The sequence below is a fragment of the Apus apus genome, chromosome 10 (assembly GCF_020740795.1).
Source record: "Apus apus isolate bApuApu2 chromosome 10, bApuApu2.pri.cur, whole genome shotgun sequence".
NCBI lineage: Eukaryota > Metazoa > Chordata > Aves > Apodiformes > Apodidae > Apus > Apus apus.
In genome coordinates this window covers 930,448-944,323 of record NC_067291.1, presented here as the reverse complement: position 1 = coordinate 944,323, position 13,876 = coordinate 930,448, and the positions used below count along the sequence as shown (strand labels likewise).

At 58.7% G+C, this 13,876-nt stretch overlaps 1 protein-coding gene across 4 annotated transcripts in view; it reads left to right on the top strand.

The window, feature by feature from the left end:
• The first annotated feature begins 3,444 nt into the window (after positions 1-3,444).
• Positions 3,445-13,876, top strand: part of AP3B2 (adaptor related protein complex 3 subunit beta 2) — an 87,617-nt gene continuing 77,185 nt past the window's right edge. For 2 of the 4 annotated variants that reach the window (XM_051628741.1, XM_051628739.1), the window contains exons 1-25: positions 3,445-3,582; positions 6,240-6,315; positions 6,418-6,492; positions 6,627-6,722; positions 6,810-6,970; positions 7,098-7,164; positions 7,655-7,837; positions 7,954-8,130; positions 8,367-8,464; positions 8,698-8,752; positions 8,907-8,978; positions 9,153-9,215; positions 9,440-9,572; positions 9,655-9,764; positions 9,839-10,015; positions 10,100-10,286; positions 10,388-10,506; positions 10,725-10,836; positions 11,577-11,760; positions 11,835-11,988; positions 12,073-12,127; positions 12,473-12,579; positions 12,677-12,908; positions 12,998-13,082; positions 13,701-13,798. In XM_051628741.1, coding sequence (XP_051484701.1) covers positions 3,470-3,582; positions 6,240-6,315; positions 6,418-6,492; positions 6,627-6,722; positions 6,810-6,970; positions 7,098-7,164; positions 7,655-7,837; positions 7,954-8,130; positions 8,367-8,464; positions 8,698-8,752; positions 8,907-8,978; positions 9,153-9,215; positions 9,440-9,572; positions 9,655-9,764; positions 9,839-10,015; positions 10,100-10,286; positions 10,388-10,506; positions 10,725-10,836; positions 11,577-11,760; positions 11,835-11,988; positions 12,073-12,127; positions 12,473-12,579; positions 12,677-12,908; positions 12,998-13,082; positions 13,701-13,798 — 2,989 coding nt within the window. In that variant the 5' untranslated portion in view covers positions 3,445-3,469. Of the gene's footprint in view, positions 3,583-6,239; positions 6,316-6,417; positions 6,493-6,626; positions 6,723-6,809; positions 6,971-7,097; positions 7,165-7,654; positions 7,838-7,953; positions 8,131-8,366; positions 8,465-8,697; positions 8,753-8,906; positions 8,979-9,152; positions 9,216-9,439; positions 9,573-9,654; positions 9,765-9,838; positions 10,016-10,099; positions 10,287-10,387; positions 10,507-10,724; positions 10,837-11,576; positions 11,761-11,834; positions 11,989-12,072; positions 12,128-12,472; positions 12,580-12,676; positions 12,909-12,983; positions 13,083-13,700; positions 13,799-13,876 lie in introns of those variants that run through there. The other 2 variants (XM_051628740.1, XM_051628742.1) reach the window with 2 other exon arrangements.

Below are 13,876 nucleotides of genomic sequence, written 5' to 3'. Positions count from 1 at the left end.
TCTCTCAGAGATGGGTGGGAGGTTGTTGTGGATTAAATGTTTTAGCACAGTTACGGCTTAGCAGCAACTCAAAAGTTATTCAAAATATGAGGTAAACCCTGGATGTGTTTGAAAGCCATCTAGATGTGGTGCTTGGGGACATGGCTCAGTGCTGGACTTGGTAGAGCTGGGTTAATGGCTGGACTCCATGACCTTGAAGGTCTTTTCCAGTCTAAGTGATTCTGTGATCCTCTGATTCTCTGTGCCATTTGTGGCCTGACATGAACTTTCACTTCCCTCTTCCCAGAAGCTCCTTTCCCAGAAGCCACCAGTGAGTGAGAAATAACTGAAATATCCACCAAGACCAACAACGGCCTGGGAATAGTAGTAGTAGTATAAGGAGTGGTAGTAATAATAATACCAATTATAATATCTATAATATAAATAACCATATCTATAATAATATCTATAACAAGACAAAATAATTCAATACCATTAAATGCATCATAGAATCATAGAATCATCCTGGTTGGAAGGGGCCTTGAAGATCATCAAGTCCAACCATAACCTAACTCCCCCGACCATAACCTGATTTACCCATTCAGTGCTTAAATCATGTCACTAAGCACTGTATCTACATTTCTTTTAAACATTTCCAGGGATGGTGACTCCACCACCTCCCTGGGCAGCCTGTTCCAAGGCCTCACCACTCTTTCTGTGAATAAATGTTTCCTAATACCCAATCTGAACCGCCCCTGGAGCAACTTGACCCCATTTCCTCTTGTCCTATCGCTGGTTACCAGGGAGAAGAGCCCAACACCCTCCTCACCACAACCTCCTCTCAGGGAGCTGTAGAGGGCAATGAGGTCTCCCCTCAGCCTCCTCTTCTCCAGGCTGAACAGCCCCAGCTCCCTCAGCCTCTCCTCATCAGACCTGTTCTCCAGATCCCTCATCAGCCCAGCTGCCCTTCTCTGCCCCCTCTCCAGCACCTCCATGTCCTTCCTATCCTGTGGTGCCCAAACCTGCCCCCAATGCTCGAGGTGCAGCCTCACCAAGGCTGAGCAGAGGGGCAGGATCACCTCCCTGGTGCTGCAGGACACACTATTCTTGATGCAGGCCAGGGTGGTGTTGGCCTTCTTGGCCACCTGGGCACACACTGGCTCACGTTCAGCTGCTGTCAGCCAGCAGCCCCAGGTCCCTCTGCTGGGCAGCTCCAGCCACTCTTCCTCAAGCCTGTAGCGCTGCCGGGGCTTGTTGTGGCCAAAGTGCAGGATCCGACACTTGGCCTTGTTGGACCTCCTGCCATTGGCCTCGGCCCATGGATCCAGCCTGTCCAGGTCCCTCTGCAGAGCCTCCTGCCCTCAGGCAGATTGACACTCGCTCCAAACTTAGTGTCATCTGCAAACTTACCGGGGGTGCACTCTGTGCCCTCATCCAAGTCATCAATAAAGATGTTAAACAGGAGTGGCCCCAGCACTGAGCCCTGGGGACACCACTGGTCACTGGCCTCAGGTGGGTTTAACTCCTCTGAACACAGCTCTTTGGACCCCGTCACCCAACCAGTTTTTTAACCCAGCAAAGCGTGTGCACATCCAAGCCACAAGTAGCCAGCTTCTCTAGGAGAATGCTGTGGGAAACCCTGTCAAAGGCCTTGCTGAAGCCAAGGTAGACACATCCACAGCCCTTCCCTTGTCCAATAAGCACGTCACCTTGTCATAGAAGGAGATGAGGTTGGTCAAACAGGACCTGCCCTTCGTGAACCCATGCTGACTGGGCATGATCACCTGGTTGTCCTGCATGTACCACTTAATGGTACTCAGGATGATCTTCTCCATCAGCTTCCCTGGTACTGAAGTCAGACTAATTTCCTGGATCATCCTTCTGACCCTTCTTATATATGGGGTGAAATTGGCTGATCTGCTGGTACCTCTCCAGTCAGGCAGGACTGCTGGTAAATGATGGGAAGTGGCTTGGTGAGCACCCCCACCAGCTCTTCCAGCACTCTTGGATATATCCCATCCACCCCAAAGATTTGTGCACATCTACATAGTGCAGCAGGTCACTGACCATCTGTCTCCTCCTGGATTATGGGAGGTCATTCTGCTTCTGGTCCCTGTCCCCTAGCTGAGGGAGATGGATTCCCTCAACATAATTGGTCCTGTTACTAAAGACTGAGGCAAAGAAGTCATTAAGCACCTCAGCCTTTTCCTTGTCCTTCATCAACATGTTTCCTCCTGCATCTAATAGGGGATGGAGGGTCCCTCTGGTCTTTCTTTTGTTGTTAATACATTTTTAGAAGCTTTTCTTGTTGTCCTTTACCATAGAGGCCAGATTAATTTCTAGCTGGGCTTTGGACCTTCTGATTTCCTCCCTACATAGCCTCACAGCATTTTTGTAGTCAGTGGCCCCTTCCTCCAAAGGCCATAGATTCTCTTTTTCTCCCTGAGCACCAGCCAGAGCTCCCTGCTCAGCCAGGCTGGCCTTACAGCACGTGGGGATGGCCTCCTCCTGCACCTTCAAGACTTCCTTCTTGAACAGCATCCAGCTTTCCTGGACTCCTATACCCTTAGAACTGACTCCCAAGGGATTCTGGTGGTCAGGCTACTGAACAAGTTAGACTTTGTCCTTTGGAAGTCTAGGGTGGCAGTTTTGCTGCCCTCACTGGCATCTCTAAGAATAGAGAACTAACAATCCATGGTTGCTGTGCCAAAGATGCCTCCAACCACCACATCTCCTACCAGCCTCCCTGTTCACAAAGATCAGGTCTAGCAGGGCACTTTCCCTGGCTGCTTCACACCAAATCCATCTCCTATAGTATATCATACACCATATGCTATAGAATGTAGTGTAAACTATATCATATGATAAAATATATAATATAATTAATATAATCTGGGATATGATGTAGCATAACAGGTAATATCATGTGTAACACACATATACATATAAAATAACATCTAGCATATAAAATTGAATGAGAACATAGAGTGGATTATGTGCAATACAGTATGTCAGAATACATATAATCTCATATTATGAATACAATCTGTAATATATCATCATGTGATACAGTCCATGATATGTAATGTTATCAAGTATGTGGCGTATCCTTTATAGCACACAAATATAATGCTTAGCACGTATTATCGATGAAATAATGCAGTGATTTGTGACATAATTCGATTCAATGTAATACCATGCACTATGATGTCCATGTGTACAGTTAGTCTGTCGTGACGTGTGACAGACGAGCCAGACGACACACACTGTGTAACCACTGTCCATAATCACACCCCAAGCACTATTACTAATAACATCCCAAATCACGCCCCGGATACCCCCAGACCGGGGGCGCTGGGGACCCTTCCGGGGGTGCAAAGCCCCCTCCTCCCCGGGGCTGGGTGGGCCCGTCCCGGTGACGCCGGGCGGTGACATCAGCGTCACCCGCGGCACCGAGCCCGGCGCATCCTCCATCCCGCATCCCGGCGCCATGGCCGCCAGCCCGGCCTACGGGGAGGAGAAGGGGGGATCCTCCAGCCTGGGGGAGCCCGAGTACGGCCACGACCCCGCCAGCGGCGGCATCTTCTCTTCCGACTACAAGAGGTGGGGACAGCGGGAGGGACGGGGGGCACCGGCCGTGTCCCCGGCGGGTCCCGCACCGGGGGGACCGGGAGAGGGATGGGGACACGGGTGGGGACAGGGGAAGCGGCCACGCCGCAGCCTCTGCGTGTTGCAGAAGCCGGGCAGTGTTTCTGGGGAAAACTGCGGGGGTTTGGAGACGGGGGGGGGCGTTTGCCCCGGGCTCCGGTGGCTCTGGGGGTGATGGCACCGGGAGGGGTGAGAAATGCCACCCCTGTGCGGGGCAGGCTGCCGCGGGGCGGGGGGACACACCACAAGGACACAGAGGAAGGTGGGGGGCATCCCCGGAGCTGCAGGAACGTGGGGGTCCCTTTGTCCCTCCAGCCTTTGCAACGTCCCCCTCTCTGGACCCGTCTCCCATCCTGACCTGCTGGCAGTGTCCCCATGCAGGCAGCGTCCCCCCTCCTTGGACCTGTCCCTAATGCCACAGCAGTGGCCTCTGCCAGTGCCACCACCCTCCACCCCTGGCAGCCTCCTCACTCTGGTAGTGTCCCCCAACCCAGACCCCCACTGGTCTCCCCCACTCTGGATGTGTCCCCCAGTCTGGCAGTGCCCCCCACCCTGCCCTGCTGGCAGTGTCCCCATCTCACAGTGTCCCCCACATCCATTACTACCTGTTAGCGTCCCCCAATCTGGCAGTGACACCCCTAGTCCTGACCCACTGGCTGTGTCCCCCAGGCTGGATGTGTCTCCCCATCTGGCAGTGTCCCCCCTTGCTGTTCCCCTGGCCCTGTCCCCCAGTCTGGCACAGTCTCCCATCCATGACCCTCTGCCAGTGTCCCCATCTCAAAGTGTCCCCTCCTTTCATGAGCCCTTGGCAGTGTTCCCCAGTTTGGCTGCGTCCCCCCCCAGTTCTGACCCCCAGCAATGTCCCCCAGTCTGGAAGTGTCCCCCCATCTGACAGTGTTCCCATGTCCCTAGGTCTGGCAATGTCCCCTGTCTGTGCCCCACTGGCACTGTCCCCCAGTCTGGCAGTGTCCCTCAGTCCTGACCACCCTGGCTGAGTCCCCCATTCAGTGTCCCTTCAGTGACCTGCTATCAGTGTCCTTGACTCAGGCAGTGTCCCCCCTTCCCTGTCCCTCTGTCAGTGTCCCTCAGTCTGGTCAGGTGCCCCCATCTCTGACCCCCTGGCAGTACCCCACAGTCTGACAGCGTCCTCTGATCCCTGACCTGCTGGCACCATCCCTCAGTCTGGCCAGGTCCCCTCAGTGACCTGTAATCAGTGTCCCCCACTCTGGCAGTGTTCCCTGATCCTGCTCCCGAGTCTGGCAGCATCCTTCAGCCCTCACCTGCTGGCAGTGTCCCCCATCCCTGATGCCCTGGCACTGTCCCTGTCACTTGTGTGCTGCCCTTTGCTGGAGCCCATCCCCTTGTGGCCACACTGGATCTGTCACCAACACCATGAGCCGTGCATGGTACACAAAGCAAAAGAAATACCTCCCAAGGGCCACCCCCCCCTCCCAGGTGGGTGTCCCATCCTGACATGGGGTCCCTAGCCAGGACTGAGACACTCAGAGCACCCAGGGAAGGAGCTCCCTGCAATGTGTCCAAGCCCTGGATACAGGACTGGTGTCACTTAGGATGTGACAGCCCAGGGGTGGCCTCATCCACCAGGAAGGGCATCCGGATTGCAGCTGCAACCCAACCCCAGCATCAGGTTTCAGCCAGCAGTGTTGGGAGGAGGAGCAGGGCCACAGCCCTGCCACTGTCCTCAGGGCCACCACCCCCAGCCAAAGCCATGCTGTCCCTGCCACCGGTGCAGAAGCTGCTGCGGCAGCTCCCAGGGGGGCCCGCTGGGCAGCCGAAACCACCATCGGGTGGTGAGGCGGCCGAGGAGGTGACGAGCCCAGTGCTGGCCCCCGAGGCTGGACAGCCCGCCTGCTACAGCGCCCTGCGAGCCGATGAGCTGCGGCCCCTCGCCAGCCCTGAGCCCGTGGTGGCCGCTGGCACCGGGCCACCACAGCGGTAAGACCCCCCCGAAGGAGCCCCCTTGGGATCCTCCAGCGATGGTGGCTTTAGCCGAGCACTGTCCCACAGGTGCCACCCCCAGCTGCTGTTGGGTGGACGGAGCCTTGCAGGTCCCTCCCTGGTTCAGTGGGGATGGATGTCCCTTAGAAGAGCAGACAGTGGTGACAACCAGCCTCATTAAAGGGGGCAGTGATGGCGTTTTCCCAGCTCAGGGAGGAGACCAGAGAAGGGCTCTGTGTCCAGGCACAGCGGCACATCCATGCCACCATGTCCAGGGAACAAGGGACACCCAGCCAAGCTGGGCTGGTGGTTGGGATGGAGCCAGGGATGGGCATCTGCGATTTGAGGACATCCGGGAGTAACCACCACGGCTGGGCTGGGACAGGATCCTTGTCCCAGCACCCAAGATGGGGACAGAGCTGGGTGCCAGCACTGAGCTGATCCCTCAGGCTCCTCTTTCACCTGGCTCCCAGCTCCTGTCCCCATAAATATTGCACGGCGAAAGGTCGGGTTGCCAGCCTGATGACAGGCTGGGAGCAAAAACAAAGACCAAAAAAAAAATGACTATAAGTGAGTAAAAATTACCAAAAATGGGTTAAAACGGCTACAAAAAGCAAATGGGGATTTTGCTTTTTCCCCCTGGCACGATGCAGGCATGATGACCTCAAGGAGATGCTTGACAGCAACAAGGATTCGCTCAAGCTGGAAGCCATGAAGAGGATCGTGGCGGTGGGTGCTGCTGCCGCCGGCGGGGACGCCCCCGGGTGCTGCGCCGTGTGGCACCGTGCTGTGCCGCGCCACCGCGCGTCACGCTGCTGTGTTCCCTCTTAGATGATTGCCCGGGGGAAAAACGCCTCCGACCTCTTCCCAGCTGTGGTGAAAAACGTGGCCTGCAAGAACATTGAGGTGAGGAAGGTCTTGGGTGGCTCTGCTAGCACCCTTGGGTGTCTCTAGGATCTGGTGCCCTCCTTACAGGAGGGTTTGGGGACCAGCTGGGTTTTGGGGAGCTCTGAGGTGGCCTCGCCACCTGCACCACACAGGTGAAGAAGCTGGTGTATGTCTACCTGGTGCGCTACGCGGAGGAGCAGCAGGACCTGGCCCTGCTTTCCATCTCCACCTTCCAGCGAGGACTCAAGGTAAGCCAGTTTGGGGACCTGGGGAGGAGGCCAGAGGGACAGTGAGCCCCCTATGGCCACCCTGCAGCCCTCTGCGTGTCCCCACAGGACCCCAACCAGCTGATCCGCGCCAGCGCCCTGCGGGTCCTCTCCAGCATCCGCGTGCCCATCATCGTGCCCATCATGATGTTGGCCATCAAGGAGGCCGCCTCAGACATGTCCCCGTATGTGCGCAAGACGGCTGCCCACGCCATCCCCAAGCTGTACAGGTAATGGGGGTTGGGGGCAGCTGCTACATGTTGGGGGGCCAGTGCTGAGGTCTCAGGTGCAGGCAGGGACAGGCAGGGATGGGGGGCAAGTTGGTCTGGCTGCACCTGCCCTGCTCTTCCCTCACAGCCTTGACTCAGACCAGAAGGACCAGCTCATCGAAGTGATTGAGAAGCTGCTGGCGGACAAGACCACGGTGAGAGGAGTGACAGGTCTTCCCTGCCTTCAAATCTGGGGATGTCACCATCCCCCTCACCTGGCACCCTGGTGGGAATGCAGATGTCCCCACCAAACTGGTGTCTTCATGGGGATGCAACCATCCATGCAGAGCTTGTGTCCCTGTGTGGATGCTGCTGTCCCCAACAAGCCAATCTCCTCGTGGGGGATGCCACCATCTCCACTGACCTGCATCCTCACAAGGAAGCCACCACCCCCATCAAACCAGCATCCCCCTGGGGATGTCACTGTGCCCACTGATCCAGCTTTCTCACAGGGATGTAGCCATCCCTACTGAGCCTCCATCTTCATGGAGAGGCCACCATCCCCACCGAATAGACATCCTTATGGAGATGCCTCCATCCCCACCAAACCAGCATCCTCACAGAGATGCCACCATCCCCACCAAGCCAGCGTCATGATGAAGATGCCACCACCCCAGGTAGTCACCCCAGGCTTTCCCTCCCCAGCTGGTGGCCGGCAGTGTGGTGATGGCGTTTGAGGAGGTCTGCCCAGAGCGCATCGACCTCATCCACAAGAACTACCGCAAGCTCTGCAACCTGCTCATTGACGTGGAGGAGTGGGGGCAGGTGGTCATCATCAACATGCTGACCCGCTACGCGCGCACCCAGTTCCTCAGCCCCAACCAGAACGTGAGTGTGGGAGCCTCAGGGTGCTCCGGGAGCCTCAGGGTGCCCTGGGTGCCACCAGGGAGGTGTGGTGAAGGATGGTGCTGCTGGGGGAGTGTGAGATGTACTACCTGTTACAGGAGTCTTTACTGGAGGAGAGCACTGAGAAGGCTTTCTATGGCTCCGAGGAGGAGGACACCAAGGACGCCAAGGCGGAGGCGGCCTCGTTGGCCAAGCGCAAGCCCTACGTCATGGACCCCGACCACCGCCTGCTCCTGCGCAACACCAAGCCCCTGCTGCAGAGCCGCAACGCGGCAGTGAGTGCCCTGCCCTAGCCCTGACCATCCCCGGGGGACACCAGTGGTGTCCAGCAGCCTGGGCTTGTGACATCCCCACCTGGCAAGAAACCACTGTGGTGCTTGAGGGACACCCATGGATGGGCTTCCACAGGGATGGGATTCCTCTGAGTGCTGCTGGGTGGGGCTCTGGGGACACAGCCACCTGCTGGGGTGTCCCCACACCCACCGGGTGATGTTCAGGTGTCTCCCTGCAGGTGGTGATGGCTGTGGCGCAGCTCTACTTCCACCTGGCACCCAAGGCAGAGGTTGGCGTCATTGCCAAGGCGCTGGTGCGGCTTCTGCGGAGTCACAGGTCTGTGCCACCTGGGTTGTGGAGGTCCCCTACCCCATCACCCTGGTTGGTGGGACCCACAGAAAGACCCTAGGAGAGACGTGTTGGCTTTTTGGCTCAGCCCAGACCAGACATGGTGTGGCAGTGTCATGGTGGCACCAGCCTGGTGGTGGGTCATGCCCCATCTTCATGGGGATGTGCTGTGGAGGTCTGGCCCTGCCCCACTGATGGTAGTCCCCTCTTTGTCCCCACAGTGAGGTACAGTACGTGGTGCTGCAGAATGTGGCCACCATGTCCATCAAACGGCGGGTAAGTCTCAGACTCAGTGTGGGGGGGAATTGGCCTTGTTGACTCTGGAGCGGAATGAGGGTTAGCCAGCAGGGTCAGCAGGGCCAGCTGCCTGCAGGTGGCCTCGGTGAGGGGGGCACAGGGATGGCACTGACACCACTGGCTCTGCATGCAGGGGATGTTTGAGCCCTACCTGAAGAGTTTCTACATCCGCTCCACAGATCCCACACAGATCAAGATTCTCAAGGTGAGCTGGAAACACCCAGCAGAACCCATCACTGATGGCTTTGGGGCTTCATGGAGCCCTGTCCTTGTGGAGCATGAGCAACTGTCCTCCATGCCGTGGGGCCAGGAGGACAGCAAGGGCTCCGTGCCCTGACATGATGTCCCCATACTGCCCATCTCTTCCTGTTTCCCACAGCTGGAGGTTCTCACCAACCTGGCCAATGAGACCAACATCTCCACCATCCTGCGGGAGTTCCAGGTATGCCATGGCCATACTGAGGCCACCAGCATGCCACCCTGGCTGGCTCTGGGTGCCAAAACATCACCATGGAGGGGGCGGAGGACAGCCCCTCCAGGAGAAGTGGGCTGAGGCCCTGCCAACCCTACGGGTGGCTCCAAAGATCCCCAACATGTGCCCATCACATGGGGGGATGCCCAGCACTGCCATGTGGGTGACGTCGTGTCCCCATCATGCCTGCACAGACCTACATCCGCAGCATGGACAAGGACTTTGTGGCAGCCACCATTCAAGCCATTGGGCGCTGTGCCACCAACATCGGAAAGGTGCGGGACACCTGCCTCAACGGCCTGGTCCAGCTCCTCTCCAACCGGGATGGTGAGCAGTCATGGTGGGGGCAGAACAGGGGCTCCATCACGCTTGGGGCAGGACCCTGCTGAGGCTAGGTCTCTGCCCACAGAGCTGGTGGTGGCCGAATCAGTGGTAGTCATCAAAAAGCTGCTGCAGATGCAGCCAGCCCAGCATAGTGAGATCATCAAGCACATGGCCAAGCTCACTGACAACATCCAGGTGGGTCAGGGCATTGGGTGGCCCCTGGGAGCAGGGGGGTGGCAGGGATGCCACGTGCCCGGGGCGTTTTGCAGGTGCCCATGGCAAGGGCCAGCATCTTATGGCTGATTGGCGAGTACTGCGAGCACGTGCCCAAGATCGCGCCTGATGTGCTACGCAAGATGGCCAAGTCCTTCACCAACGAAGAGGACATCGTCAAGCTGCAGGTCATCAACCTGGCAGCTAAGCTCTACCTGACCAACTCCAAGCAGGTACCAGGGATACGGCCCCACGGTATGCCTCAGTTTCCCCACTGGGGAAGGAGTGGCTGGCCTTGAGTGTGTCCTCTGGTGCAGAGCAAGCTGCTGACCCAGTATGTCCTCAACTTGGCCAAGTACGACCAGAATTACGACATCCGCGACCGAGCACGCTTCATCCGCCAGCTCATTGTGCCCACTGAGAAGAGCGGGGCCCTCAACAAGTATGCCAAGAAGCTCTTCCTGGCCCAAAAACCCGCTCCTATCTTGGAGTCCTCCTTCAAAGGTACCCACCCCTGGTCACAGGGCATGGGGACACGGTGCAAGCTGTCACCACAGTGCTGCATGGCTGTCCCCGAGCTGCTGCCACCTCTCACCTCACTCTAGATCGGGACCATTTCCAACTGGGCTCCCTGTCCCATCTGCTCAACGCCAAGGCTGTGGGCTACCAGGAGCTGCCCAACTGGCCAGATGAGGCTCCTGACCCCTCTGTGAGGAACGTGGAGGTGTGTGGAGCACCCTGGGGTGCTGGGGTGCCCAGGAGGGGGACAAAGTGGGGGCACTGTCTCAAGGCCTTGGGAGAGCCCCAGAAGGTGCCCAGGTGCTGCTCAGCTGCTCCATGGTGCCCACACACCCACTTGGCGACATGAGAGGGGCAAGGGCTGCTGTTTGGGTCCCCCACCCGTGGGTGATAGGCCCTGCTCCACCAACCCTGTGCTGGCAGGTTCCTGAGTGGACCAAGTGCACCAGCCGGGAGAAGAGGAAGGAGAAGGTGGAGAAACCTTTCTACTCTGACTCAGAGGGAGAGTCAGGGCCCACGGAGTCAGCAGACAGTGGTATGGACCCAGTGGCATGGCACAGCATGGGGCAGGGGCCACTGTGGTGGGGCATCAGGCAGGGGTCACTGTGGCAGGGACATCCAGCAGGTGCCACCATGGTGGGGAATGGGACAAGTGCCATGGTGGACAGGTGGGGATCGGGCAAGAGACACTGCAGTGGGGTCATCCCATCGTGGTGGGGATGTGGCAAGGAATGTGGAGGGGTGTGGCAGGGGAATGTGGGGAGGCAGTGGGGGGAAGCAGGGATGTGCTGGGGGTTGTGGGGACACGGTGAGATGCAGCAGGAAGATGTGGGGGGCACAGTGGGGATGCAGTGGAGGGATGCAGGGATGCAGTGCAACGATGTGGAGATGCAGCAAGATGCAGTGGGAGGCAGCAGAGGGTGCTGGGATGCAGAGGGATGCAGGAGGATGTGGGGATGTAGCAGCAGGATGCAGGGATGCAGTAGAAGGATACAGGGATGCAGTGGGAGGATGCAGAGGGGGACAGTAAGGGGATGTGGGGATGTAGTAGGAGGATCCAGAGATGCAGTGAGATACAGTGGAGGGGATGAAGTGATGCAGTGGGATGCAGGGATGCAGTGGGGATGCAGCAGTCGGTGTGGAAACACGGTGGGAGGAGGGGGGATGCAGTGGGGAGATAGGGGATGCAGTGGGAGGATGGGGGGATGCAATGGGATGCAGCAGGGGCAGTGGGGACATGGGGGAGGCAGCAGAACTGAGCTGTGCCTCCTGCAGAGCCCGAGTCCTCCAGCGAGGAGAGCGGCAGCAGCAGCAGCTCCGGCAGCTCCAGCTCCAGCAGTGAGGAGGAGGAGGAGGAAGGCAGTGGGGAGCAGTCAGAGGAAAAGGAAGAGGAGGAAAAGAGGACAAAGAGGAAGGAGAAGGAAGGATCCCGGAAGGCGGCCCTGGGGAGTGTGGCCAGGTACCTCCTGGGAAAGCAGGGTGCCTCGGCCGAACCCCCCTGCACGCCCCCCCTGAGCTGGACTTTCCCCACAGCGAGGAGGAGGAGGGGGCAAGGAAGGCCAAGAAGAAGGTGTCGCAGGGGAAGAAGAGCCACACTGAGACCTCATCGGAGGAGGCCACTGCCTCTGAGAGCAGCTCCTCGGGCTCTGACTCAGGCTCTGAAGGAGATGCCAAGCAGAAGAAGGTGGTGAGGGTTGGAGTGGGCTGGGCTGAGCAGCAGTGGGGGACCCCCAGACCCACCAGTCACACCCTCTTCTCTGTCCCCTCACAGCCTCTCAGCAGCAGGGCTGGCCCCAAGGAAATCTCCCTGCTCGACCTGGATGACTGTGAGTGGCTGCCCAGGGCATGTGGGATGGCTGTCACGATGGTACTAGGGAAACTGAGGCATGGACACCCTCCTGGTGGGCCCAGGGTCCCACAGGTCCTTTGGGGACTGCTGAGCTGGGACAGGGGCCAGTGGGGTGAACAGTCCTTGTCCCTAGAAGGACAAGGTGGCTGTGCCAGCAAGGCAGTCCCTGTTGGGGCTGTCCCCATGGAGCTGTCTCCATGAGGCTGTGCCAGTGGATTTGTCCTCATGGGACTACACCACCGGGGCTGTCCCCACGGGGCTGTCCCCATGGGGCTGTGGCTCACCAGAGCTCTGTTAACCCTTTCCTCCCCAACTCCCCCAGTCACCCCCCCACCTCCCCAGCCCGTCCCCTCCAGCAACATCATCTCCACCAGCCTGGTGACTGACCTGGAGGGCCTCACGCTCACCGACACCTCCCTGGCACCCACTGTAAGTGTCCCCATCCTTCCCAAGGGGTTCCCGGGATCCCTGCAGGGGCCACAAGGAGTGGGTCAGCAGCTGACACCGGTCCTGGGGTCCCTGGCAGCTGCTGAGCCCAGCGTTTGGCACCGTGAGGACCTACGAGCTGCTGCACCGCATGGCGGGAGAGGGGCTCTCGGTCGAGTACTGCTTCAGCCGCCGGCCCTTCCCCGGGGACCCCCACATGGTGGCCGTGCAGATCCAGATCTCCAACAACACCGACACCGAGGTGAAGAGCCTGCGAGTCAGCGAGCCCAAGCTGCTCTCTGGCATGAGGATCCAGGAGTTCCCCGAGATTGGTACAGAACGGCACAGCCACAGCGCTGTGGGAGGGATGGGGACGGGGGGTGGCTGGTGGAGGGACATGGTGGCAGCCCTGTGGTTTCAGAGTGCCTGGCCCCCAGTGACACAGCCAGCGTGGTGATGGGCATCGACTTCTGTGACTCCACCCAGGCGGCCAACTTCCAGCTGTGGTGAGTGGCCAGCGCCAGGCAGGAAAGGACGAGTGTCCCAGGGGATGGAACAGTGTGGGGTGCTCCAGGGAAGGGGTACAGCAGGGCAGGGCACTGGTGCTCCAGGGGATGGGGGAAATGGGATGGCCACCAACATCCCTCCAGGCGACGTGGAGCAGCCAAGGGACAGGAGACAGCCAGACAGCATACGGGGTGACACAGAGGAAACAGGACAGGGCATGGGGAGCTCTACAGGACAGCAGGACAGGGTATAGGGTGCCCAAGGAATTGGGGACAGCTGAACAGGCACCAACGTCCTTCCAGGGGATGGAGGACAGCAGGGACAGTAAAATTAGGTCCCTCTGGGGGATAGGGGACAGCAGGATGGACATCAGGGTACTTTCAGGGGAGGGGTGACACTGGGATAGGCATGGGGTGGTTGGGGGACATCCCTGCAGGGGACAAGGAGGCAACAGCAGTCCCAGATTCAGCTTGAACAGGTTCTCGCTATTCCCGAGGCCTTTTGTGCCTGTTTCCTTCCAGCCACTCCTTGCCAAGGGCATGGATGGGAAGCAGGACCTGGGGGTGGGGAGGGGCACACTTTGAGAATATGCCCCCCTCACCCACCTGTCTCCCCAGCACCCACACGCGCCACTTCTACGTCTCCATCCAGCCGCCCGTGGGGGAGCTCATGGCCCCTGTCTTCATGAGCGAGAACGAGTTCAAGAAGGAGCAGGGTGAGTGGGGGATGGGGACAGGGCAGTGCATGGGCACACACCGCCCCAGTGCCAGTGCTCACCCCCCATTTTGTCCCC